Below are 24,836 nucleotides of genomic sequence, written 5' to 3'. Positions count from 1 at the left end.
GATTAAATTAAAATAAAAATTATCTATAAGAGATGGCCTAATATGATGACAAGTGTCCCTAAAATGGTTTCTTTTATTATATAGTATAGATTATTGTATTATATGATTTTAGAAATTAAAATAAAAAATATATGTTAGAAACTTGAAATTATTAAAATTAAAGAAATACAGTTGAGTTAATATTTCACAATGGTTTTAGCTGAGTTTAAAATCAGTTTTCGGGTAATCGGCATCCCAATGGTTAACTTTTAAACATGTTATATTAAACGGATATTTTTGGTACCTCCAGCTATACCCGTAAACTCGATGGGTATTGAATAAAAAATAACTGATGAGTATGAGACATGCTTATATAATGAGGTATAAGACTTTAAGACTGAAACTAATCTTATTTGGTCTTGGGGAGGATTGTATTGTTGGATCCGACTATAGGTCTATTTTGGTGTCAAGGGAGGATTTATTATAAATATTTATAATATGACTAAAGATTTCACATAATTTAGTTATAGTCCAAATCAAAAAGATGACAAATTTTATCCTATACAAACGATTTCATCAGATATTTTGAACTGGATTCACCCTAGAATGAGTGGTTGTGTTTAGAAGAGACAAAAGTTTGAGGATACTGGTCACATGAGGGTCAAGATTAATTGTTTGTGTATACGTATATTCAAAAACGTTAATGTGATTGCATGTGAGAAGTGTGAGGTTTATTGGAAAACACTAAAAAATGGGGAAATTGGAGAACACTTTTAAAAATTTAACATAACAGGTTAAAAATCAATTTTTTTAAAAAAAAAATTGGCGTTTCTCCTTATAATTACTTGTTCAAGCATTTTTAATAAAAAAAATCAAAAACTAAAAATATAAAAAAAAAACAGTTAAAAAAAGGCTAATTTTTTTTACAAAAGTTACTTTTTAATTTCAAGTAGTTTCTACCCATTTTTAAAAGGAAAAGCGTTGAATTTTTTTTTTTTTTAAAAAGTGATTTTTAACATGTTAAGTTAGTTTTATAAGATATATATTTTTAAACGTTTTTTAATATTTTTAGTTTTTGATTTTTATATTAAAAATGTTTCTACATGTATTTATAAGAAAAAGCGCCGAAAAAATTTAGAAAAAAAATAATTTGGAGGAAAATGTCATTTTAGTACTTGTGGTTTGGGTCCTTTTGCCAGTTTAGTTCAAAGGTTTCATTTTTCGCCTATGGGTCCAAAAAGGTTTCACCGTTGCCATTTTAGTCCACTCGTTAACTTCATCCATTTTTTCTGGTAGCGAGAAGGGCAATTCGGTCATTTTATATGTAATCCTGTTAACTAATGTGAGATCTATTTAGTCAGATTTAACCACAAAAATTTTTTGTAATTTACTCTATATAGAGGACGATTTTTAGTCCACTCATGTGAGATCTATTTCGTCAGATTTAACCACAAAAAATTAACTGAGTTAGGGCTAAAAAACATAACTTGCAAGGGTTTGCAAACATCAAGTACGTTTTCTGTAATTATTGAAGATAAAGGACATAATTTGCAATAAGTGGCATACATAAAGAACGAATTTTGTAGTTTACTCTATATAAAAACCTGCGATTTTTTATAAAAAAAATTGTAAAAAAAAGTGGTATGTTTTTTAGAGCATTCACATTCTATCCACCATTTTATACCCTATAATAACACTAAAAACAACTACATTTTCTCTCTCCATTCAATTAAATAATAATATTTTATACCTTTATTATTATTTTTTCTCTCTCCTCTACTCACAACCACTTTCAAAATATATTAAAAAATTATACAGGGTGAACAGTGTCCCCCCAAATATACAGATGAACAGTAACATTTTCCCTCTGCTCCACTCACAACCACTTAAACCACTTTTTACAATTTAAAAACCTCTCTCTCAAGATTTGATGGATAGAATGTGAATGCTCTTAGGCTTTTTTAGTTAGTTTTTTGTTTTTCTCATTTAAACTAGTTTTTTCATGATCCATCCCCTATATATATATAGGGAAAGTATAATGTACTTCAAGGCTTAACCTACATTAACATACATGACAAAAAATATAACGTGCGTTATTATCATAGAACGTGCGTGATTATAGTCCCATGCGTGATTATGTGGTCCCATGCGTGATTATGTGGTCTCATGCGTGATTATACCCCTGATCCAACGGTTACCATTGTCTCCTACGTGAGGTATGATAAGTCTTTTTGTATGTTAACCTTACTCTATATATATATATATATATATATATATATATATATATATATATATATATATAGGATTAGGTTCAAACGTGAGCAAAATCCCAAGAGTGAACTGCGTGAACTTATCTGGACCCTTGATTTTGTAGATGATAGATCTTAGATCAATGGCACAATTGTAATTAAAGGTATAATAAATTTAATTTAAATTTTAATCTAAAGGGTAAAATAGGAAACTTTCATATTAAACATATGGAAACTAATCAATACGTTTGTCATTTGTAATCCCCTAAAAGTCTTTGTATCAGTTTCAAAGATAAACACTTTATAAAAAAAATCCACTAATGAAAATAATCCATCTCGATGAAGAACAATTGCTGGATGACTGAATCGCCGTTTCATCGCCGGATCTCGATGAAGAACAAACTGCCGGACGACGAAATCAGGCTTCGATTTTTGGTCCGATTCATTGTCATTTCATCGCCGACATTGATTTTCGCCGGGTCGTTTTTCAGATCCGAATCGATTCGGCGTCAATGCGCTGCCGCACATCCGCCTCATTCGATCGATCCACTGATTGTGTTCATCAAGCACATCAGATTCTGGTTGTAAGTTTTTTTTAACGGATCTGTAAAGTATCGATACTATGTTGTGCTGTGTTGTTATTATAATTATTTTAATTACACTGTTTGATTTGTTATATACGTATCAGTGGTTGATTTGTTATATAATTATTTCATACCCTCATACCCATCTCCTGATTATCACAAAACAATGTTTTCTGATTTGGGGGTGATTCATGTCGCACCATCGATGCTTGGCAGGTACTCACTCCAATTTTGTTTCTTCATTATTAATTTGATGTTTCATTAGTTAATCACTTAGGTTTAGTTAATTTGCTTTGCTTTATGGTGCTACAATTGTATTGATTTAGTTGTTGGGTGTTTACGATTCTTGATTAATTAGGGGTTTAGAAGTGGGCCATGGGATTGAAAATTTGAAAAGTAGACAAATAACATAGGTAGAGGGATACCATGTAACAGAAGTTGCAATTGTTGGTCTTAATTACTTTGGTATTAATGGTTTTTAACTAGGGTTGCACTGCCATAACTAAAGCTATAAGCTTTAAGTTTTACCTGTTAAGAACATGGGGGTATGGTGGGGTGGGAGTTTGGGGCATGGGTTGACACGTGGATATGGGGCACTCAATACACAAACCCAAGTTTCATAGGGGTATGGTGGGCGTGGCTGGGCTGGCGTGGCCAAGCCACATCATTTTTTTTAAATTTAACATAGCCCGCTATGCCCTAGCCAACAAGCCAATAAGAGCCGGCCACATAGGATCGCTAGCATGCCCCACATGCCTGGCCTTAAACTCCCGCCCAAGGGGCCACGCCCAAACCCAAGCCCACCCGGGGTAGTGACTTGGGCGTTTCCCTCCAACCCACGCCCAAACCCGCGCCCCGTACCCCATAGTCTAATAAGCTTTACTGGTATAGTTTTGGCTAATGTGTAAAGTTGTTGATGTACACTTGTGAATTATGCAAAGTATTAGTTGCTGAGTTTTTTTGTTCAATTCTTTGATTTTGCTCTGTTTTTAACGCGATGTACACATGTGTATTCTGCTTTTGCTCTGTTTTTAATGCGATGTACACATGTGTATTTTATTTTTCTCTAATTTTAACCCAGTGTACACATGTGTATAGCGTCTGCTTTTGAGATATCTCATATTTTTTGTATATTGAATGTGTAAAGTTGTTGATGTACACTTGTGAATTATGCAAAGTATTAGTTGCTGAGTTTTTTTGTGCTATTATAGGAGATGTCGTCAACGAGAAAAGTGGAGATGGAAGGTCGATAAGGATGATTCACGTATGAGGTCGATAAGGATGCTTCAGCATACAACGTGGCGAATAGTTGTAAAAGATTATGTTTTTTTGTTTTTTTGATTATGTTGGGTTTATTATTTTTACGAAAATGGAACTTGTAATTATATGTTTTTTTGTTTGGTTTGGAAAACATTATGGAACTTGTAATTTGTTAAATATAAAATAGTTTTACAGGTATTGTTTCTTTGTGTGTATTATGTAGCTAATTACACATATGTACGATGCTGAGTACACATGTGTACTGTTCTATTTATATCCAAGTACACATGTGTATACCGTTTAAATATGAAGGTTACGTGGATCTTAAAAATCAAAATTTGAATTCTGGTGATGAAATCTGAAAGAAAAATTAAAATGGAAATCTTGTGATTTATTGTTTGTTTTGATAATTATCTTATTAATAAATAAAACATAATGTGGATAATGAATTTAAATTAGGAAAGATGTAACTTAATTCAATTATTAAAATAATGATTTAAATCTAATTTTTTATATAATTACAATCCTACCCTTAATAACTAAAAAGGAAATTAAGGGTCCAGATCTGTTCACGCAGTTCACTCTTGGAAGGTTGTTCACGCTGAAACCCTACCCTATATATATATATATATATATATATATATATATATATATATATATATATATATATATATATATATATATATAGGGGAAGGATGTATAGAAAACCCACTTTAATTTAGAAAACCCGGGAAACTCAAAGCTCCCGATGTTTTTTTTGTTTTGAAAAAAATTACACATGTTATATGCATGTTTTTAAGGGTTTTGGGCAAAAAAAATCAAAAAAGCGCCGAGTATATATTTTTTAAAAAAATAAACAAGTTTTGGTGTAACACATGTTACATTCATCTGACATATTTGTAACATGTGTTACACCAAAACTTGTTTATTTTTTTTTTAAAATAACTACTCAGCGCTTTTTTGATTTTTTTTGCCCAAAACCCTTAAAAACATGTATATAACATGTGTAAATTTTTTTCAAAAGAAAAAAACATCTGGAGCTTTGAGTTTCCCGGGTTTTCTAAATTAAAGTGGGTTTTCTATAGATACTTACATTATATATATATATATATATATATATATATATATATATATATATATATATATATATATATATATATATCTAGGTAAAGAGTAAAATACAAATGTGCTTATCGTACGATACGTACGCGATCATCCCAGCCGTTCGATCAGGTGCAGATCTGGTGCGAATTCAATACATATCGCATGTGAAAAAATGGTTAGCATGGGGTAGTGTGAAAAATGGCATGGGGTGTGTAGATGGACAAAATCGCATGTGGAAGATTTGAATATCGCATGTGAATAAATGGCATGGGGTAATGTGAAAAATGGCATGGGGTGTGTAGAATCGCATGTGGAAGATTGAATATCGCATGTGAAAAAATGGCTAGCATGGGGTAATATGAAAAATGACATGGGGTGTGTAGAATCGCATGTGGAAAATTGAATATCGCATGTGAAAAAATAGCATAGGGTAATGTGAAAAATGGCATGTGATGTGTAGAATCGCATGTGGAAAATTGAATATCGCATGTGAAAAAATGGCTAGCATGGGGTAATGTGAAAAATGGCATGGGGTGTGTAGAATCGCATGTGGAAAATTGAATATCACATGTGAAAAATGGTTAGCATGGGGTAATGTGAAAAATGGCATGGGGTGTGTAGATGAAGAAAATCGCATGTGGAAGATTGAATTCGCACAGCTCGGTACAGTTCACATGGAGGTATTAAATCGCATGGGAGATGAAGATCTGACGGCTAGGGTTATCGCGTACGTAATGTACGATAAGCCCTATATATATATATATATATATATATATATATAGGGTGAGGTTCCAGCGTGAACAACATCCTAGACGTGAACTGCGTGAACTTATATAGACCGTTGATTATTATGATCTTGATAATCTTAGTTAGTGGCATGTTTGTAATTAATATGTTACTTTTTATTATTTTAGTAAAAGCAAAAGGGTAATTATGTAATTAGCTTATTTGGTCATTTTGCAAGATATTTGCCTAATTAAATATGAAATCCCGTGATTTTCTATTCTTAGTTATGGTTAAAATAACAAAATCCCCTTTTTTAATATAATCAACATCGTATCTTTCTCCCTCACTTTTTATATTGTTCGCCGTCTACAAAGGCCAAAGTTAATCGGCTCCGGAGTTTCAATAATCGACGGGAAGTAAGCTTCGTCTTCAACAATCGGTGGTACATATTGAAATCCCTTATCTTTAATTGCTTCAAAAAGTAGTTGCATGTTAATATCCTTTTATTATTCAACTAAGAACCCTAATCGGAATTAGGGCATGAAATTTTTGTTGCGAATCTTGTGTAGTTCAGGGTCCGGTGAGTATACCAGTATATGTAGACGATAAGTACACATGTGTATGTTGTTTACTTCGTGATGTACACCGGTGTACATAGTGTTTATATTGTTATATCTGTTTTGTTTGTTTATTTTGATGGCTACATAGTTTTGTTTATGATAAATAGGGGTTTGTGCCATGTTTTTAAGTGATTTTAGGCTTGTGTGTTTGTTGAGTTATGTAGTAGTAAGATTTCATAGTTCACATGTGTAGTTATATGAATGTGTACACATCTGTAGGGTATGATATAAAGATGAGTTGAAAAGTGATATGTTTTGCCTATTATGTGCATTGGTTCCTTATTATGATTAATTTCATTTGTTTTTACATTTGTAGGTTCGAAACTTAGCAATGAGAAGACGTAAGTTTTAAATATTTTGAAAGATCTCACGAATAGAATGATTGAATGTAGGTGGTAATAAATTTAATAGGAACCTGTATAACTTAATTTTGTAGGTGGAAAAAGCGAGAGGATAGCGCGTATGTTGGCGAGTAGTCTTCATTAACGTACACATAGGTATTTCGCGAAAATATCCTGGGATCCACTGTTCACGAATCAAATACATCTCAGTCAACCAGGAATGCTCTTGCAAACCGTACTCAGCAATTAGTAAATGCCATCTCTTTTCAAATGTTTCTGGTTTGATGTAAACATTCCATACTAGTTTGTGGAATTTTTTCTTGATTTCCGCGTTCCTTTTGTCGTTACCCTTGATCTAGAAGATGAAGAAAAAAAAAAAGATATCAGTATTGTAAAAATCCGATGTACACACGTGTACATAATAGTTATAGGTAATAATACACATGTGTACATGTAGTTAACAATGCCATATTTAAAACTATGTGTGCAAAGTAGGATCATTATGCTGTAGACATGTTTGTAGCGAATACCTTTGCTGGCAACTTTTGAATAATGTGCCACATACATAGTCTGTGGATGGACTTGTCAAATACGTTGGCGGCAGCTTGTTTCATAGCACAATCCTGATCAGTTAATATCAAGAGTGGCTGTTTTCCATTGTGTGCTTGAAGAAATTTTTGGAGTAGCCATGTGTATGATTCAATAGTCTCATTATGTAACAACCCAGCCCCAAAAATTGTACATTTTTTATGATGGTCAACTCCAGTGAATGGCACAAAAATCATATCGTACCTGTTTGGAAAAAAACTTATCAACTGTAACTGATAACTAGCAAGTGTTAAAAATTCATAAATGAGATTATTAAAACTCACATATTTGTATGATACGTTGCGTCGAACGCCAAAACATCACCGAACGCTTCGTAGTTTAGTTTAGAAACGCCATCGCACCAAAATATTAACTGAAGTTCCATATCATCAATATGGGTATCAAAACTGTAATTAACTCTATTTTTGCTTCGAGCTTTGAACTTGTCAATTATCATTTGGGCGTCTCTATCGCCAATAAAATCTCGAATGTCACGGCCACAATTTTTGTAGTCCACAACAGTACCGTGAACATTATGGTGACCACCTTTTATTGCAACATGTAACTTGTGGGATTTGGTAGGGCCAAGATTAGCATTGCGACACTTAGCTATGAACTCTTGTGTAGAAAAATCGAGCTTTCTTCGCTTTAGTGATAAGTCAAGATTCTCGGGAGAGGTAAACCCATGGTTGTGTTGTTCAACAAAACCATAGATTTCATAATCAGTTGACTTTTTTATACGGCGAAACTTCACACATGCCTTACAATCTGTAACTTTAACATTGGAACGGCGCGATGGTGAAGTTGAGTCAATATCATCAGGGTTAGTTTCTTTATGTTTATGTTTGTTCACTGGCGCCCTTGAGCATAAAACGTATCGCCGAGTCGTAATTATCTCGTTGCCTATTTTTACTTTTTTCGAAGTACCCAAACGGGTTCCAAATCCGGCAAGTTGTGCGTACGCCTCGTACATTGCAATTGCTTGTTCAATCGTATTAAATCTAGCTTTCAAAAACGGTTTGACTCCATGGGGGACAATGGGTGTCCAGTACCTAGTCCCATTTGGCGTTTCGTAAACATTGCTAGCAACCGACTCTGCCAAATTAAAGTAAAAATATTAATTCAAAAAAACAAAGACATCAAATGGTTTGGGGTTCCAAGCCCAACGAGCTCATGTTATTAACTATCTACATATAAATACCATGTATTATGCACTAGACCGTGTATTATACACATGTGTACTATCATGTTATACACTATTGACATGGAAAGAACCGTGTGTTATGCACATGTGTACTATCGTTATTGATTAAATAAAACATACCAGTACCTGCCGGAAAAAGATTAAAATATGTTCATCAATTATATTGTTACCTGGATGGTCCATTGTTGTAACAAATATATTATCGCCATCGTTTTGGTTAGAATTGATATTGTCGATTTCTGGGTCGGCCATGATTGATCTTGATACAACAGCACCTGCCGGAAAAAATATGCGAATACGTTGAGCAATTTATTTCAAAACGACATCAAGTGAAAAACATAAATAAACAGTCAAGTTGTCGGTCAATAATTCAATAAGTAATTGGAACATATTCGCCGGAGATTTATTCCGGCATAATTTGTGATTTCCGGCATCTGACGGCGAATTAAGCAAAAAAAAAACGAATGTTACAGACGATATCCAGCGATTAGAGAAGACTTACTCGGCAAAAATCAAAAAATCCGGCGATATTTTCAGGTTCTTGCAAAAGGTTAATGTCCGGCAAGATTTCAGTTTACTGAAGAAGACGACGTCCGGCCACAAAATACTAAAAATCTCGAACTGTAGATGATATTTATCATGTAGAAACTTTGATCGTGAAGATATAATTTACGTGAGAAATATCGTAACTGAAGCTTATTATATGAAAAGATCATGAAACAAATTTTTGATAAATATAAAAAAATGTGAAGATAATCTTTAATAAAATTTGAAATCCTAAGAATCTATAATTTTCATTATTCTCGGATAATTGTAACTGAAATGATATTATGAAGTTGAAATTAATAAGTTAATAATTAAAAATCAATATTTATATGAAGTTACAATCTTACCCTTATCAGATGGATATGAAATCAATGGTTCAAAAGAGTTCACGCAGTTCACGCTGGAGAAAATGTTCACGTTTGAACCTAATCCTATATATATATATATATAGATGAATTTGCTAGATTGTGATGCCTATCCTATTAAAATCGATTCGGATTGAAATTCGTCACCTTTTAGCAAGTGTGTGTGTATGAATCTGCTAGTTTGTGGTGCCTAGCCGATTAAAATCGGTTTTGTCACTTTTTAGCAAGTGCTACTTGTCAATCTGAGAAAGCAAATTAAAATAAGAACTATAAGCATAACCTATTAATCTCAAATCACTTTTTTTTTAACGGCCAACAAACTCAATCCTGAGCATTCTCGGGGCACCTACTGGACAAACGGAGTACTCCGAGAGTAACCCAAATCCACCACCAATTCCGGGGAAAACCCGGTAACCCACCCGCCCGTAGGCACGACGGTGAAATTACCGGTAAAACCCGTTTGGCTCAAGGATCAAATCCAGATTTCCCTGGGTCTCCTATCATTGCCCACCAATGCCTCACTCTGCACCAAGTGGGAGTCGAATTTACATTTTTATATTTTGTTTTCCATCTTTCCCAAATATACTTACTTATGTTAAAACCACTGTAGTTTCGGTTTGTACTGCCGGTTCCAATCCACAAACTATTGAACCAGGTGACGTAACCGGCCGTTAAATGGATCGCTGATTGCCGGTTTTAGGGTGTGTATAAGACTAGAAGGTATGGGGGCCGGCTTGGCCCGGCGCCGGACCCCCACACCGCCCCCCTCTTCCGGCTTCCGTCACAAACGGCGACCCACAGCCGGGTCCGCCGTGCCTCCTTCTTCCTTTTCCTCTCACATATACCTATACATATATACATATATATACATAAAGGGGTTCATCCCCCACCCCCCTAGGTCCATCCCCTCCAAGCCACTCCTACGTGGCGCCTATGTGGCGGCTCATCCCCTCCAAGCCCATCCAAACCATACCTTCTAGTCTAATAGGTTGGTGTATACGATAATTGAGGGAGGGTGTGGGCCTCCACTAACATGGGATGCTCAAGTCTCTCGATTGATAGTGGACAATGTCTTTTGCATTGGTAATTGAAAGGGCCCCCTTGGATATTGTCCGTGTCTTGTGAGTTGTTAGATCCTTTTGGTGTTAACAACCAACCCTCTGATCACATGACAATATTGTAGTTTGTACTTCATACTTACTATTCAATGGACACATGGTACAGTAGTTAAAACTGAAGGAATCCGATAAAAGCAAAGAATTACATAAGGCAAAAGATCAAATACAAATAATCTTAACATACTAAAGATACAAATTAAAAGAAAACTTAAAAAGACAATGTGACATTTTTGTAATTACCACCAACTATCAAAGTTACTATACAAATGTAAACTCAACCAAAAATACCTAAAAAACACAATTTTTTTTAACATTTTTTATTAAAAAAGCGCTACATTTTGTTAGCAAAAAAAAAATTTTTTTTGCTACTAAAAGTAGCGATTTTTTAGTAAAAAATGTTAAAAAAAATTAAAATAATTTGTGTGTTTTTTTTATTTTTTTTAGATTTTTTAGGTGTATTTTGGGGGTTTAGTTTTTAGCATTTTAGCTTGGGTGGGGGTGGGGGGGGGAGAGGTTAGGTTTTTTTTAGGTTTTTGGGGGTGTGGGGGGGGGGGGGGTTTAGGTTTTTCGGGGTTGGGGGGAGGGGGGTTAGGTTTTTTTTAGGTTTTTTAGGTATATTCGTAGAGTAACTTTGATAGTTATTGATAATTACAAAAATGTCACCTTGTCTTTTTGAGTTTTCCTTCAATTTGTATGTTTAGTATGTTGAGATTATTTGTAGAAGAACTTTACCAAAATATTCTAATTCTAATAGCAAATGTAGAGATTTTATAATGGGAGAATGAGAATGAGAATTTTTATTCCTTGGGCTTTTACATTAATACAAAGGAGCTAAATAGATGGAAGTTGGAATGTGGATAGCCATTATAATATGATAGTTCATTGATCGATGTTTAAAAATTGGTCCTAACTACCTTTACTAGCAAGGGTAAGTAGGGTCTTCTCCACAGAGAATTTGTAGTAAGTGTTAATTGTAGAAATCTGGATTAACTAAAAACTAAGAAAAACCATTGCTTTGATTGAGTTTTGATTGATTATGATTAAGAAAGTTATCAAATTATAAAGGAAAGCAACCCCCTCCGGATTTCTGGTTCAATGATTCACCCAAACCTATTTAATTAGATAGATACCAAAGCTTTTGTTAACGGTTTAATTCGAGTGGTAATCAAAGACAAGTTTTTAGTAATAACTTATGCAATTGGATTACCAAATTATAAGTGCCAAAAACCCACCCAATAACCAAACTATTCATGATGCAAGAAAACCGAATGCGAATGGTAAAAGATGAATAATTACAACACAAACAATTCTTTTAAACAAAACTAAATCACAAGTATCTTTCAAGTCATGACAAACAATCCAAAAACTAAATAAACAACGTTTGTTTTCCACATACATGAACCATCCACCCGGAGGTGGTCACAAAAGAAATTAGCCGCTCATCATCATGATTTGATCTTATTGGTTGTTGTGGATCTTGATTGCATGAAAGATTTGATAAAAATTGAGTTCGGGAACTTGGTAATTCGTCCTTGGCCAAACATGATTAGGGTTGAACATATTTGCGTTTGGGGTTGAAGAAATCTTTAAATAGGGTAAAACCCAAATTTTTGCATGCTTATCTGATGTCTGGCGCAAGGTTGTGCCCTGACTGAAATCTTTCTCTTTGTCGCATACTTCATTTCCCGTCTTACGTGTAAGCTTCCACAAAAAAAAAAAAAAAAAAAAAAAAAAAAAAAAAAAAAACAAACAAACAAACTATAGCGATAAATGTTTCACAAAAAAAAAAAAAAAAAAAAAAAAAAACTACACGTCTCATATTGGTCAATACGAGGCGTATAGCCCAAAAAACACAAAATAACTACTCATGCTTGAAGAAAATAATACATGTGTCGCGTATAGGCCAGGTATTGGCATATATGCGGCGTATAGGACTAGCCACTATATCAGAACTGACTATGTATCCACATACAATATGCAGCAACAGAGTGTTAATTAGATTTAGGGGGTGTGTAGATAGATTTAAAAATATAAAGCACAATATTACCATCCATTTTCTTCTAACTTTCAATCTAGTTGTTTGACCATGAATGTTAAGAATCTTGTAAATTGTGTAGCCAATCTTGTACACAAATCAAAGTCTCAGTGCTATAAGCTGACTCAGATGCAAAATAAATTTAGCATTATGAGAAAGAAAAGGCTAGAATCCGATTTGACACGGTGGTCTCCCATGGGATAGTACATGATAAAGACCACCCATCCATAATAACACATAGGGTTGTTCACAGGACACCGAAGACCGAAAAGACAAAAGGACAAACCGGAATTATGGGGACTAATCAGTTTGGTTTATGTTTCTACCATAATGGTTAATCTTCTTATGAATATTTGAGCTCCGACTTGATATTTAATCCTGCAAAACAAAACACCGTTACTCGGTAAGAGGGGAATGTGGGGGTTTCCCTCTTAACCGGGCTCCGGCGTGAGAATAAGCAACTGCTTTGGGAGGATAATCAAGTGTTAAGAGTGAGAGTAGAGGGAATAGAATGTTTAACCTGTGGAATGAGGTCTCTATTTATAGCCGGAGAGGTGTAAGAGGATATGGGCTGATGGGCCTTGGGCCGGAAATGGACAACATAACGGATATGCTCTTTGTCTCACTAGTGTCGATCGTTTAGTGGCTTCCAGAAGTTCTTCGGTGCTGGCGCACCTTGATTGGAGCCACGTGTCATTGTTGTCGGCCCTGCTGCTCTTCTGCCATCAGCAGACAAGTGGGGATCGTGGGACAGATGTCTCCATCCCCTGATTGGTGCCACGTAGGCGTCCTTAAGTACTTCTCGTCAGACGATCGTGGCGCATGATTGACCAGAGCCTGCTGGACGCTCATTGGCTCTTTTCACTGCCACTTGTACCTTGTGTACCACTGGAGGCAGCCTTGCGCTGCCTTCCTATGTGGTTCTTGCTGAGCATCTAACTAACCCGCGCGGGTTAGTATGCCCATGTGTTCCTTTATTTATGCTAAGTGCTGATATCAGAGCTTCTTGTGGTCGAGACCTCGCGCGAATTAGAGCAGAAAGTGGTGTAGCTCGTGCGAGACTCTTGGTAGGAAGTTTATAAGATAAGGAGTATGGTCCCACGCGCAACCTTGATGGAGGTTTGCGCGGCTTTTTGGGACCATACCCCTTCACGGAGACTGGACCACTGCTAGGGGCTTTGTTGGCCCTGGTTTAGTCATCCCCTGTTAGAATCCAATTTTTCAGTGTAGGTGGCATCTGATTTTAAATGGGTTCGATATGACCAACTGCAACCAATTTGTAATTTCGCTATTGCTATTGAAATTGTATCTAAATAACATTTTTGCTGTCATTTTTATTGTACATCGATTAACTGCGAGAATGATTTTAAAACAGATGATTACAGATTAGGTTTCTTTGTCGGTTCATTAGGCAGCGGCATGGTGTCAGTATCACTTACTTATGGCTCGGACTGCGGTTGGTTTCAGATTCTGAACCGGAAAACCATTGAAATATTAAACCAGGAACCAAGACAAGAACTCGGGCCAGGTTTACAAACTACCAGTTTTAAACTACACCAAGAAGACGACTTCATCCTCACAGTTAACCTTTTAGACCTGCAACTTTTTGGGTTAACTCATCAACCTCCTCTTGCTGCGCAACTTTACCTTCTTCCTGCGCCATTTAACAGTAACTTCAGCATTACTTCAAATTATCAAAAACCCTTCGGTTCATCTTGTTTTCTTTAATTATAAAAACAAAATACATGACAGTTTTTTTTTATAAAAAAAGCATTAGGAACAAGCTATAGTGATCACTATGTTTTATTCCAAACAATGCTGGATTTTTCTTTTGTATCATAGTTGTCAATAGCGATCGTAGCGATCGCTATAGCGCGCTACATACCGTATACGTCTAGTGTCACTATTAGGGTTGTAGCGATTGATAGCGAGAATAGCGACACTTTATTTTTATTTTTGGTTTTTTTAATATAAATAGCTATAAAATAGCTGGATTTTAGGTTTTTGTTAAATATACATGTAAAATAGCATATATACCAAGGTATTTTGTTATAATATATTATTATAATTTTTTTTTAAATTCTAGTGTATCGCTAGATATAAAATAGCCGCTCGCTATTTATCACTATTCGCTATGTAGCATATAGGTACCTTATCGGTATTTGTCGCCATTCGCCATTAACAACTATGTTTTGTATCATCAACAATTTTTTATCCAACCCAAAACATAACCCCATTCCAATTCCATGTTTTGAAAACTCCGCGACTTCTACCAATTATCGTATCCAAAAATAATCTTTATGTAGACTTTAGCAAATGGTAACATGTTGGGTCAAAAGGGTACTTTTTGTAAAGGTCAAAATGGGCCAGGCTGGGTCTCATTGAAACACTGTCACCTCTAAATGTATTCATTTGTTACTAAAAGGTAACTAACAGCAAAAAAAAAAAAAAAAAAAAAAAAAAAAAAAAAAAAAAAAAAAAAAAAAAAAAAAAAAAAAACATTTGTGTAACATGATTCCTCTAGAGAACCTGTGGATAAAGATAAATTTAAAACTAAAATTGAAAATAAAGGTACCGTGGGATCTCTTGTTCCTTGGCTACCTACACATTTGGAGGCATTAATAGTGGAACTCTTTAAATAGTTATGAGCACTGGTCAGTCCATCTTGTTTAACCGTGTTTCCTTTATGGCCTGCAGCCACCGTCTCCTTTTCGATATCATTTTCTTTAGCTGCAGTTGTTTCCGCTTTCGGTGCAGGAACTCTTTCCCTGCAGAGAAAATTCAAATAATATGTTCACCCGTGTAATTCACTTGTAAGTACTGCATAAAAGATAACTGGAATGTCATCATCATCATACTCAGTAAATCCCACCAATAGCAAAGCTAAGGTAGGGTCTGAGGAGGGTAAGATGTACCTCTACCCCGTAGGAATAGAGAGGCTGCTTCCAGTGAGACCCCCGGCTCGATAGTAGTTTTGCATCAAGCCTAGGACATAAGGCACATAACACTCAGCAATTGAGACAACTGCCGATTAGTGCATGTACCCCCTTGTCTTTCGGCTATCAACGCCACCACATGATGCATGATTAAACATCCCCCTCTTTTAACGCTATTTTCACGAAATTAGTAAAATAACGTTAAAAGATAACTGGAATGTGAGAGAGAAAAAAAGGAGGATATATTTAGTGTCATATTCAAAGCAACAGATACTAATCATTATGCGGTTCTCAACATAATATCGTTCCGAGACTAACGCTCTCTCTATATATATATATACATGTGTATGTGTGTGTAGAGAGAGAGAGAGGGTGGGAGATGGAGGTTCATTGGGGAACTAAAAAAATGTGGGGAACCAGAGGGGGAACCGGCTCAAACAAACTTCGATTGACCTCAATCCTACGGCATTGAAATCGTCTTGTTGAACCCTATATATAGGGTTTAGCTTTAGGATTTATAGTTTATATTTTAGTGTTTAGCTCTAGGGTTTAGGTTCTAGTTAGCGTTCCACAAATCGGTTCCAACGCCGCTGGAATGAGTTCAATCAGAGTCTGTTTGAGTTGGTTCCCCAAAAAATTTTTAGTTCCCCAAGAAATTCAACCTGTGTGGGTGTATATAAATCGAGTTCATCTATCTGTAAATCTTTAAAATCGAGTTCATATATCTATATTATAAATGAAAACCTTTGAGGACACATGTCATTTTCTGGTGTCAGTCTCTTCACCCTTATTCCCCGCCTCTCTCTCCTATTAAATATAATAATATCACATTTATAATTTATAATTTATAATTTTTCGTTTCTCTCTCCAATTAAATAATAATAATAATAATAATAATAAATCGTAATTTTCCTTCTCTCTTATTTATTTAATATTTCTTTTCTCACCCATTTCCTTCATTTATCCGCTTGTCAATTTCTTTAGGGAATGTTGTTTCAAACCAAGAACTAATCCCTTATTCCTTTATTCGGTTATAAACTTATGATTATAGGTCCTTAACATTGATTTGAAAAGTCTTTACCCTAAGATAGAAGTTGACCAAAACATAATATATCAAATTTCTTGAGAATGATTTCAATATAGCAACTTGCCTAGGGAGTGAGGCATGTTGTCGATGCAGCGGCGGGGTACTACTTTTCTCGCCTTTACCATAATGCTCCTCTAGATGTGCAAATTGTCTCTTAAAACGCTCAACACCACTGTTAAATTAAAAAAAAAAGATATAAGCTTTTCATTTGGTGAATTTTAACATATAAACATTACACATCAGGAAAATCATATGTTCTATGTAGAGGTGACCATTTCACCACATTTACATACAAATAGGTTATGTAACGGATTGAATGGCTTACCTAGAAACAATCAACTACAGAGGAAAGGGGTCGAACGTGATCTGGAATATATGCAAATGCATAAAACCTCCATGTCTAAACCGCTTAATTTAAAAGGTCAAATTGTAGTTACAAAACTTTAGTTTCTTCTGTAATAATCTTTAACACGTTAGTTAGTTAGTTATAAAATGCTAAGACGGATTTAAAAGTGTTTGGGAGACACAACCCGTTATGAACCACACAAAAGGCCGCTTCCATCAGTTGACCCATTTGGCAACCTCTATTTTTCAGACAGGCTTCAAAACAAAAGACGGAAAAAGCAAATCACCTAGGGTACATAAAGCTAGTTTGCTCTCCACCACGTAAATACTCCTTAAGCATCTGAGGATGATACTCTAGAATCTGATATATATAAAAAAGAACATTGTTAGCAATTAGTACATACAAGCCCTTGGTTTTAAATTGCGTGATGCGCTCCGATGCGTTTAGTCCAAAAATCTGATGCGTGATGCGTGATGCGCGATGCGAGCGCATCACGTATGTGATGCGTTCTTTATAAAAAAAAAATAGTTAAAAATTATTTATACATAAAAACTTATAAAAATTAAAGTAAAACAACTGACGTAATTAGAAGATAAGAGTTGTGTTTTTTGGTTCAAATCAAGCATACTAAGATGTTAATTATGGAAAAAACCGAACACAGTTCATAAAATCTGGAAAAAAAAGCATAAGAAACATTGTTGCGTGCATCACGCATTATGCGAAATGCGTGCAATATTCTCGCATCACGTAAATGCATCGCATCAGCTGTTGCGATGCGCTCTCATTAGTGCATCGGGCGCATCACGCATTATGCGCGCATTTTAAAACCAAGAAGCCCAATCCGTTTTGATTAAAAACATGCCAGTGAGGGTTGCAAAGCCATCCCCTTCTGGCATGTGTTTAATCAAACCTTACTTATTTGCATGTTATTATCATTACAAAGATCCATCTTTTGAATTAGATCCACAAGGGCAATTTAGTCATTTGGTTCATCTAACATAAACCATGTGCGAGTTATAAGTTGTAATTTCCATGTAACAGGGGAATATTGTAAACCTCTCGATAGATCAACTCTCTAACATCATCTTTTGCCAATTTTCTCCTTTCAAACTCAAACTCAAGCTTTGATATGGCATGAGTTGAAGGTTCTCGCTCCACATTGGCCAACCCTTGAAAGTACGGATCTGCTAGCGCCTGTAAAATATATATCATTAGAAACAATACCAATTCGAATGATTTCTTAGCACCTCCAAAAACATGTGATATATTGTAGTAGTATAAATGGACGTCAAAACGAGTTGTTATCTTTTAGATAGGGCGAGTTGCATCGACCCGTTCATATAAATATGGGTTTTGCATTTTGTAGCATAGGTACCTCTTGGGCCGATGGGCGATCTTTTGGATCAAATGATAGTAGGCGTTGAAGTAGGCGAAGGGCCAATGGATCAACATTAGGAAATTTGTGTGCAAAAGGAACGGGAGGCTTCTTACGCATGTTGCTAAGATACCTTCTGGCTTTTTCATTACGAATCTGCATTGACACATTATATTAATGATTTGATCTGTAGGACAAATAAGAAATAGAAGAGGTAGCTAACCAACCCTTGTAATAGATTCGGAGGAAGGAGTGCCAAGCAAATCAGTCATGAGATCCAGCTGATGCACCACGTTCTTTCCGGGAAATAATGGTTTCCTCAAAAGCATTTCCGCAAATATGCATCCGATGCTCCAGATATCGACGCCAGGGGTATACTACAATACAATATGTGTGTGTGTGTGCGGTGAGGGTCAAACGCGTACTATTGCAATAATAAAATTATTTTTTTAATAAAGTGATTGTATGCACTAAAACACTTTGGTGGAAATGATATTATTGCAATAATAAAATTATTTTTTTAATAAAGTGATTGTATGCACTAAAACACTTTGGTGGAAAATTTCAAAATTTGACTCATTAGCCCAAATCAACCCATTTATAAGTAAATGAGCGGAAATTGTCACATACTTTGGAGAAAAATGAGCCACAGAGTTCAGGAGCACGATACCATCGAGTTGCAACATAATCCTGCATTAATCCAACAAAACTAAGGTAATCCTTTGAAAATATTAGAAATGGAAAAGATAGAGAAAACAACACTTACCGTCCAGAATATGGTCGATGGTGCATCATTAAATGAGACCCGCGCAAGCCCAAAATCACAAATCTTCAATTTACAGTCAGAATTAGCAAGAATGTTTTTTGGTTTTAAATCTCGATGAAACACGTTTGCTGCAAAATATAGTAAAATTCAAAGTAATTACCAGAAACTAGCACAAAAACATGTGATGAGAAGTAAACTAACCAGTGTGAATGTATTTCAGCCCACGAAGAAGCTGGTACAAGAAAAACTGATGATGTTCAGGCGTCAAATCATCATTGGCCTTGATAACTTGATGAAGGTCCGATTCCATTAACTCAAAAACCACATAAATATCCTTAAACTCCCTTCTAGAAGGAGGAAGCATAATATGCCTAATTTCTACAATATCAGGATGCTTGAGCAAGCGAAGGAGTTTGATTTCTCTAAGGATCCTTGTGGCATCAGAGACATGTTCGAAAACATCATTTATTTTCTTAATTGCAACTTTTTCTCCTGTGTGAGTATCAACTGCAGAAGCCACAACGCCATAACTTCCTTTGCCTATAACTTCTTGAACTTGGTACCTACTTGCCTCCCCATATTCTGTGAAGAAGTCTGCTCCAAGCTGATAAACAACAACATAAAACAGAAATTTCATTATGCTATATTTCTCAAATATAACATCTTAGCTTTAATAATCCCATACTTGATAACTATATTATGACAAGGTTCTGTATATTATTTATGCATATTTTTCAGTGTAGAGACCCTTTAAGAACCAAGCGATAATGGAAGAAACGGTATTTAATTAACAATAAAGAAAGTCACACAATTACTTCCCTTTAAAGTCAAATTTTGAGTGATAACATTCGGATTCAATTTATATATATTTTTAATATATGTATATACACACACAAACATATATATACACACACATATAACTTCTAAACTTGGCCAAAGTATAAACTACATCCATAATTGATAAGTTTATTATTCATAACATTGCCAAACCTACTGAAAAATAGCCCATACTACTTATTTCTAAATTTTTACCTAACTTAAATCGCTACCAGTAAACAACCCATCTTCTAAATTTTGGTGTTTTGACATATTGATAGTTAATTAATTTTGCAACTTATTATATTTTTATGTTGAATATAATTAGTTTGTAGTAGTTTAAAAAAAAAAGAAAGTAAAATAATTTAATGTTTAGGATGAATATGAGTTAAATCGAATTTATTCGTATTCGATTCGAATTCGAGTTTAAATCGAATTTATTCGAATTCGATTCGAATTCGAGTTTCAAATACTAATCAAATCGAATACGAATTCAGGTAAAAAAATAAAATTCAAAAAAATCGATTCAAATAATTCGAAAATTCGTTATTCGATTCGATGAACACCCCTACACTCGAGAGAAGCTTGAAGATAGGAGCACCACAAATTATAGTTGTTAAAAGCCATTGCCTCTTGCGCCTAGGCCCATTTTCCAGGCGAGGCAATTGTGCTATAATTCTCCAGGTGATGGTTTAGGTGCACATTTGGGCTAGATTTCAAAGATTACCCAGCCAAATTGTCTAAATTCCCACAAGATTCCAGCCACATTTCTACTTTTATATGAGGAGAACTACTTTTCTAAAGTAATACACTAATATTTTAGAACATTCGGTACTAAATATATGATACTAAATGTTTTATAATAGCTTTTGTTTATTATATTTGAATAATAGTATTATTTTTCTAAAAAATAATTTATTTTTAATATTTTTTCATTGCTTTTTTTGAGCTTTGTGCCTAGGTTACAGACAAGGCCTACGCGCCTTGGGTGCGCCTAGCGCCTTTAATAGCTATGCCGCAAACCAATTAGTTGGTGTCTTCACAGAAAGCTTTATCCTGAAGCTGAAGTAATCATATTTGTAACAAAATGGGCATGATCAATACAGCTTGTTAGAATATATATATATATATATATATATATCATCAATGCATTACCTACAAGTGCTTTGTGCAGTTGATTCTAAGCGGCGGAAGAAATCATCTGCATGATTGATTCAGTATCGAGAGTATGAATGGGACCAAAAAGAAAAAGGATTACCTTGCTGTTGTTATGATCCATGGCGGCGGAGGTTGAGGGAAAAGAGATGCGTTTGGGAACTCTGATAAGCTTGAGATCGAGTATAATGGTACTATTATCTAATAGTTTGGATTGAGAGTGTGGGGCATTAGATTTAGAAGAAGCAGAGCGACGAGAGGGATGGTGAAACCAGCGAAGAACACCGTCCACGAACGTTCCACCCCCCATAAAACCCAAACCCTCCCGAAGTGTTACTTGGATTATTAACCCTCACTCACTGCTGCTCTAATATTGGGGAAGAAGATACTATAGCCGCCTAAACATTAGAAAGAAAGAAAGAAAGAAAGAAAGAAAGAAAGAAAGAAAGAGACTGTTCCCTTCCTTGTCATCTCGCTACTTCGGCCTTTGTTAAATCAATCCACATATTTTATATTTTTATTGACTATCATTGTTAATCGGTTCGGTTTTCGGTTTATTATGTTTAGTTTCTTCTTTTAAAGATTTTTTGGTCCAAAGTTAATCTGATTGATTTTCGGTTAATCTATGTCGAATCCTCAAATCACTTATGACGTCTAAAGGATCTCGCTGACGTTGTAATGCCCCAGTCTTTGTCTTCTACAAAAAAAAAAAAAAACCGTTAGCCTCGTCACAGAGGGCCCCGGAAAGGGGATCCGTGACCAAGCTCCGGCGTGAGAATAAGTAAACTTGCCGGAGATAGATGAGAAGCCTATTCCGACGAGTATGATCGCCGGAATATTCTCTGTGGTGTGGATTCTGATAAACTGGTTATTATGTCGAAATTTAATGAGAGTGTATGATGGTCGGAATAAATGAGAGCATATAACATTAAGTGAGAGTTACCTTGCTCCTTAAGGATCGTTGCATACCTTCCTTATATAAAAGAAACAGCTTATCTTCCTCGGTAGATGGTGCCTGGATGATCTAACGGCATTCTGCTGCCTTTGGGGGACTCAGACACGTGTCTGAGCCCCAACGGATGGATCACGAGCCTTAATTAATGAGGCTAGCTCGGTTGTACTAGGTTTCCGGCGACTTATTTCTCCTTATCAATCAGACATTTAATGCTTTGCAGCATTCTTGGATTCCCTTCCTTTTTTCCCGCTCATTTCATAGGCACAAGATCTTTATAAATGAAAGATATTAGCTTTGGGCCTTAACAATTGGGCCCAGACATAGAAGCCCAAGACGGGTCATGTTGGGCAACCGGCTGGCCTGTCGTCAAGTCATCTCTAGTCCCTGGTTCTGAGACTTCGAGTCTCATGATCCGGGGTTGTATCATGATTACTGGTGAAGTTAGTCTTCTTGGGCTATGAGTGTAGGCCCAACTTCCCTTAATGGTTACACGCCCTCCTTGTTTCCCGAGGGTCATCAAGCATAAAAAATCAACGGCTAGGGATAGCCTTCATAATGCACGTGCTCAGAACGATTTTTAATTTTTGAAAAATGGTGATGTGACGGTTTCCTCTCCCTGTGTCAGTTATTTCCCTTAAAACCCCTATTGCCTCTTCTTTTTCCACTAACTTCCATCATTCTTCTTCACAATTCTCTCTTTCCCCTTTCCACAATTATTTTCCGATCACAATTCAAGCCTGCAATGAGTCGTACCGGCCGTTCCTCAATTCGTTCTGTCTTGACGGCGAAGGACCTTGAGGCCTTTGTTGATGCCTATAAGATCCCGGAGCGTTTTTCCCCAATTATGCCCGGACCGGATGAATCAGCGGAGTGTACCCCTGACAGAATCGTCATCTATACTTTGTCATTCTCTTCTTGTGGTGTCAGTTACCCTCTGTCGGCTTTTAAAGTGGACCTTTTGAGGCACTTTGGAGTCCATTTTTCACAACTACACCCTCTAGGGTTCATCAGGGTTGTCCACTTTGAACTATCGTGTGTGGCGGTTTCCGGTGAACCATCAATTCCTTTGTTTTGCATGTTTTACAAGTTGATCTCGGATGGTGACTAGTTCACCTTTGCCAACCGAAAAGACAGTGTATCTCCTCCCTGTTACTCTTTCATGCCTACTTCCACTTACCCAAAGGAGTGGAAAAGCCGATTTATCTTTGTTTCCGCTGCTATGATACCGGAATCGCCGCCCCTGAGAGACCCGAAAGCGGCTATTGAAGACAGTGTCCCGGTCTTGTCCGCTGATGAGATCGTTCAATGGAAAACATGCATGAGATTCCTACAAGGGCCTTCACATTCCCCGAGGGGGTGCTGGCCATGGGGGGCTTAGCCCCTTTTACTCAGTCCGGCCAAAAGCTTTCTTTGGAAAGAAAGGTATTCCCCTGCCTCTTGACTTGTTATGTTTGTTCTTCTTTCCTTTTCTTTCTTTTTAGAAGTTTGTGGATTTGGGTAGTCATCTCTGGTGTTGTTTTTGTACAGAGATGACCCTGTGGGACTTACTCCATGGGGATTGTAGGGATGTTAAGTTTATGTTGGGTGATAAGGTTGAGCCAAGTATGAGCCGAGGTTTGGAAAAGAAGGTCCCTAAGAGTTCTATTCAAGCCGGGGATTCTGCTGTTAAAGGAAAAGATGAAGAGGGTTCCTCTAACGGGAAGGAAGATTCTCAGGGTTCCCTCCGGATGAAAAGTTCTAGTAACAATGAATATGACGAGGATCTGGAGACCCGTTTGATCCGTAAACGGAAAGCGGCCAGGCCAGTAGCCCTAAGGTGGTCCCAGCCCCTCGAAACATTCGACTAAAGGCTCCGGAGTGCAAGTGGGCAGAAGACTTTTCCTGCTGTCAAGGCTACTTCTGAACTTCCTCCTGTTGGGGCCAAGGGTTCTCTGTCCAAGCACCTGAGATCATCTAGCCTTATTAGCGAACCTCTGTTGGTGAGTCTTCCCTTTATGCTCTGCTTTGCTCAATGTGGTTATTTTTGATTCCTTGCTGATTTGATTTTTTTTTTTTTGTATTTGGAACAGGGGAGCTCTAAGGCTCTGATTGAAGTTCCAACTGCCCATTTTTCTTCTCGGGTTCGGGATAAGACTCCCGAGATTAGTGCTGCCCGCATTACTCCAGCCTTTGATGTTTCTCCTCTTCATGCCACCGGGACTAGCAAGCCTTCCCATCCTGAAGGTCTTGTCTCTCAGTCCCCTTTGCCTCCCTTGTTTGCTGATGCTCTTCCAGTCCCATATGTTCCTAAATGGAAGATAACCCCATCTACTGTTGTGGGGACTCCTGAGACTGCTCGAGACTTCCTGGCTTATGTTGTTCCCCCTTCTCACAAGTTTATGAATTCTGTCTTAAGGTCTGATCTATTTGATTATCAGTACAGTATGTCCCTTTGTGAGGGGTTCTTTAGGGGAGCTGGTATGTTGCAGCGGATGGATGAACTAAGGAGGGAAAATGAGGGGTTGAAGGCTGATCTCAAAACTTCCCAAACCGTTGCTGCTGAGCTTCGGTGCCGGGTGACTGATGCTGAGCGGAAGCTGCTAGAAGAGACGGTACCAAATCCTTCTTCTCCCCCCCCCTTTTATTTTTCATGCTTCCCGTGTTTTTCCTTCAGGGTGCTGGAGCCATGTTGGAGCAGAGGG

General features: G+C 36.4%; 2 protein-coding genes across 3 annotated transcripts; both read right to left on the bottom strand.

Moving 5' to 3' along the window:
• Nucleotides 1–7,363: 7,363 nt before the first annotated feature.
• Nucleotides 7,364–8,907, bottom strand: LOC110870195 (protein FAR1-RELATED SEQUENCE 5-like). The gene is made up of 4 exons (XM_022119395.1): nt 8,826–8,907; nt 8,776–8,781; nt 7,751–8,546; nt 7,364–7,655 (listed from the first exon to the last, which is right to left on the bottom strand). Exons 1-4 carry the CDS (start codon nt 8,905–8,907, stop codon nt 7,364–7,366), a joined length of 1,176 nt encoding a protein of 391 aa, XP_021975087.1.
• A 5,079-nt stretch (nt 8,908–13,986) lies between these two features.
• LOC110873101 (mitogen-activated protein kinase 9) lies at nt 13,987–21,707 on the bottom strand. Of its 2 annotated transcripts, XM_035976599.1 has the most exons (12): nt 21,304–21,687; nt 21,201–21,246; nt 19,431–19,833; nt 19,230–19,357; nt 19,094–19,153; nt 18,691–18,840; nt 18,464–18,619; nt 18,145–18,282; nt 17,375–17,448; nt 16,807–16,914; nt 15,295–15,487; nt 13,987–14,373 (listed from the first exon to the last, which is right to left on the bottom strand). In XM_035976599.1, exons 3-12 carry the CDS (start codon nt 19,591–19,593, stop codon nt 14,302–14,304), a joined length of 1,242 nt encoding a protein of 413 aa, XP_035832492.1. In that variant the 5' UTR covers nt 19,594–19,833; nt 21,201–21,246; nt 21,304–21,687; the 3' UTR covers nt 13,987–14,301. The 2 variants fall into 2 exon arrangements, with proteins under 2 accessions (XP_035832492.1, XP_021977719.1); XM_022122027.2 differs by lacking the exon at nt 21,201–21,246 and having other exon boundaries at nt 21,304–21,707.
• Between the last annotated feature and the right edge of the window lie 3,129 nt (nt 21,708–24,836).

The sequence above is a fragment of the Helianthus annuus genome, chromosome 8 (genome assembly GCF_002127325.2).
Source record: "Helianthus annuus cultivar XRQ/B chromosome 8, HanXRQr2.0-SUNRISE, whole genome shotgun sequence".
Lineage (NCBI taxonomy): Eukaryota > Viridiplantae > Streptophyta > Magnoliopsida > Asterales > Asteraceae > Helianthus > Helianthus annuus.
This window is presented reverse-complemented; position numbering and strand designations above follow the sequence as displayed.

Excerpts from the sequence above, each read along its gene's own strand:
- LOC110870195 (XM_022119395.1), bottom strand. The coding sequence starts at position 8,907 with ATGGCCGACCCAGAAATCGACAATATCAATTCTAACCAAAACGATGGC. Across the intron at positions 7,656-7,750 it reads GTTTTGGCGTTCGACGCAAC|GTACGATATGATTTTTGTGC; the intron begins GTATCATACAAA and ends TTTTCCAAACAG.
- LOC110873101 (XM_022122027.2), bottom strand. The coding sequence starts at position 21,510 with ATGGGGGGTGGAACGTTCGTGGACGGTGTTCTTCGCTGGTTTCACCAT. Across the intron at positions 18,283-18,463 it reads ATCGCCCATCGGCCCAAGAG|GCGCTAGCAGATCCGTACTT; the intron begins GTACCTATGCTA and ends TATATTTTACAG. Across the intron at positions 14,374-15,294 it reads AAGGAACAAGAGATCCCACG|GAAGAAGGTAAAGTTGCGCA; the intron begins GTACCTTTATTT and ends TAAATGGCGCAG.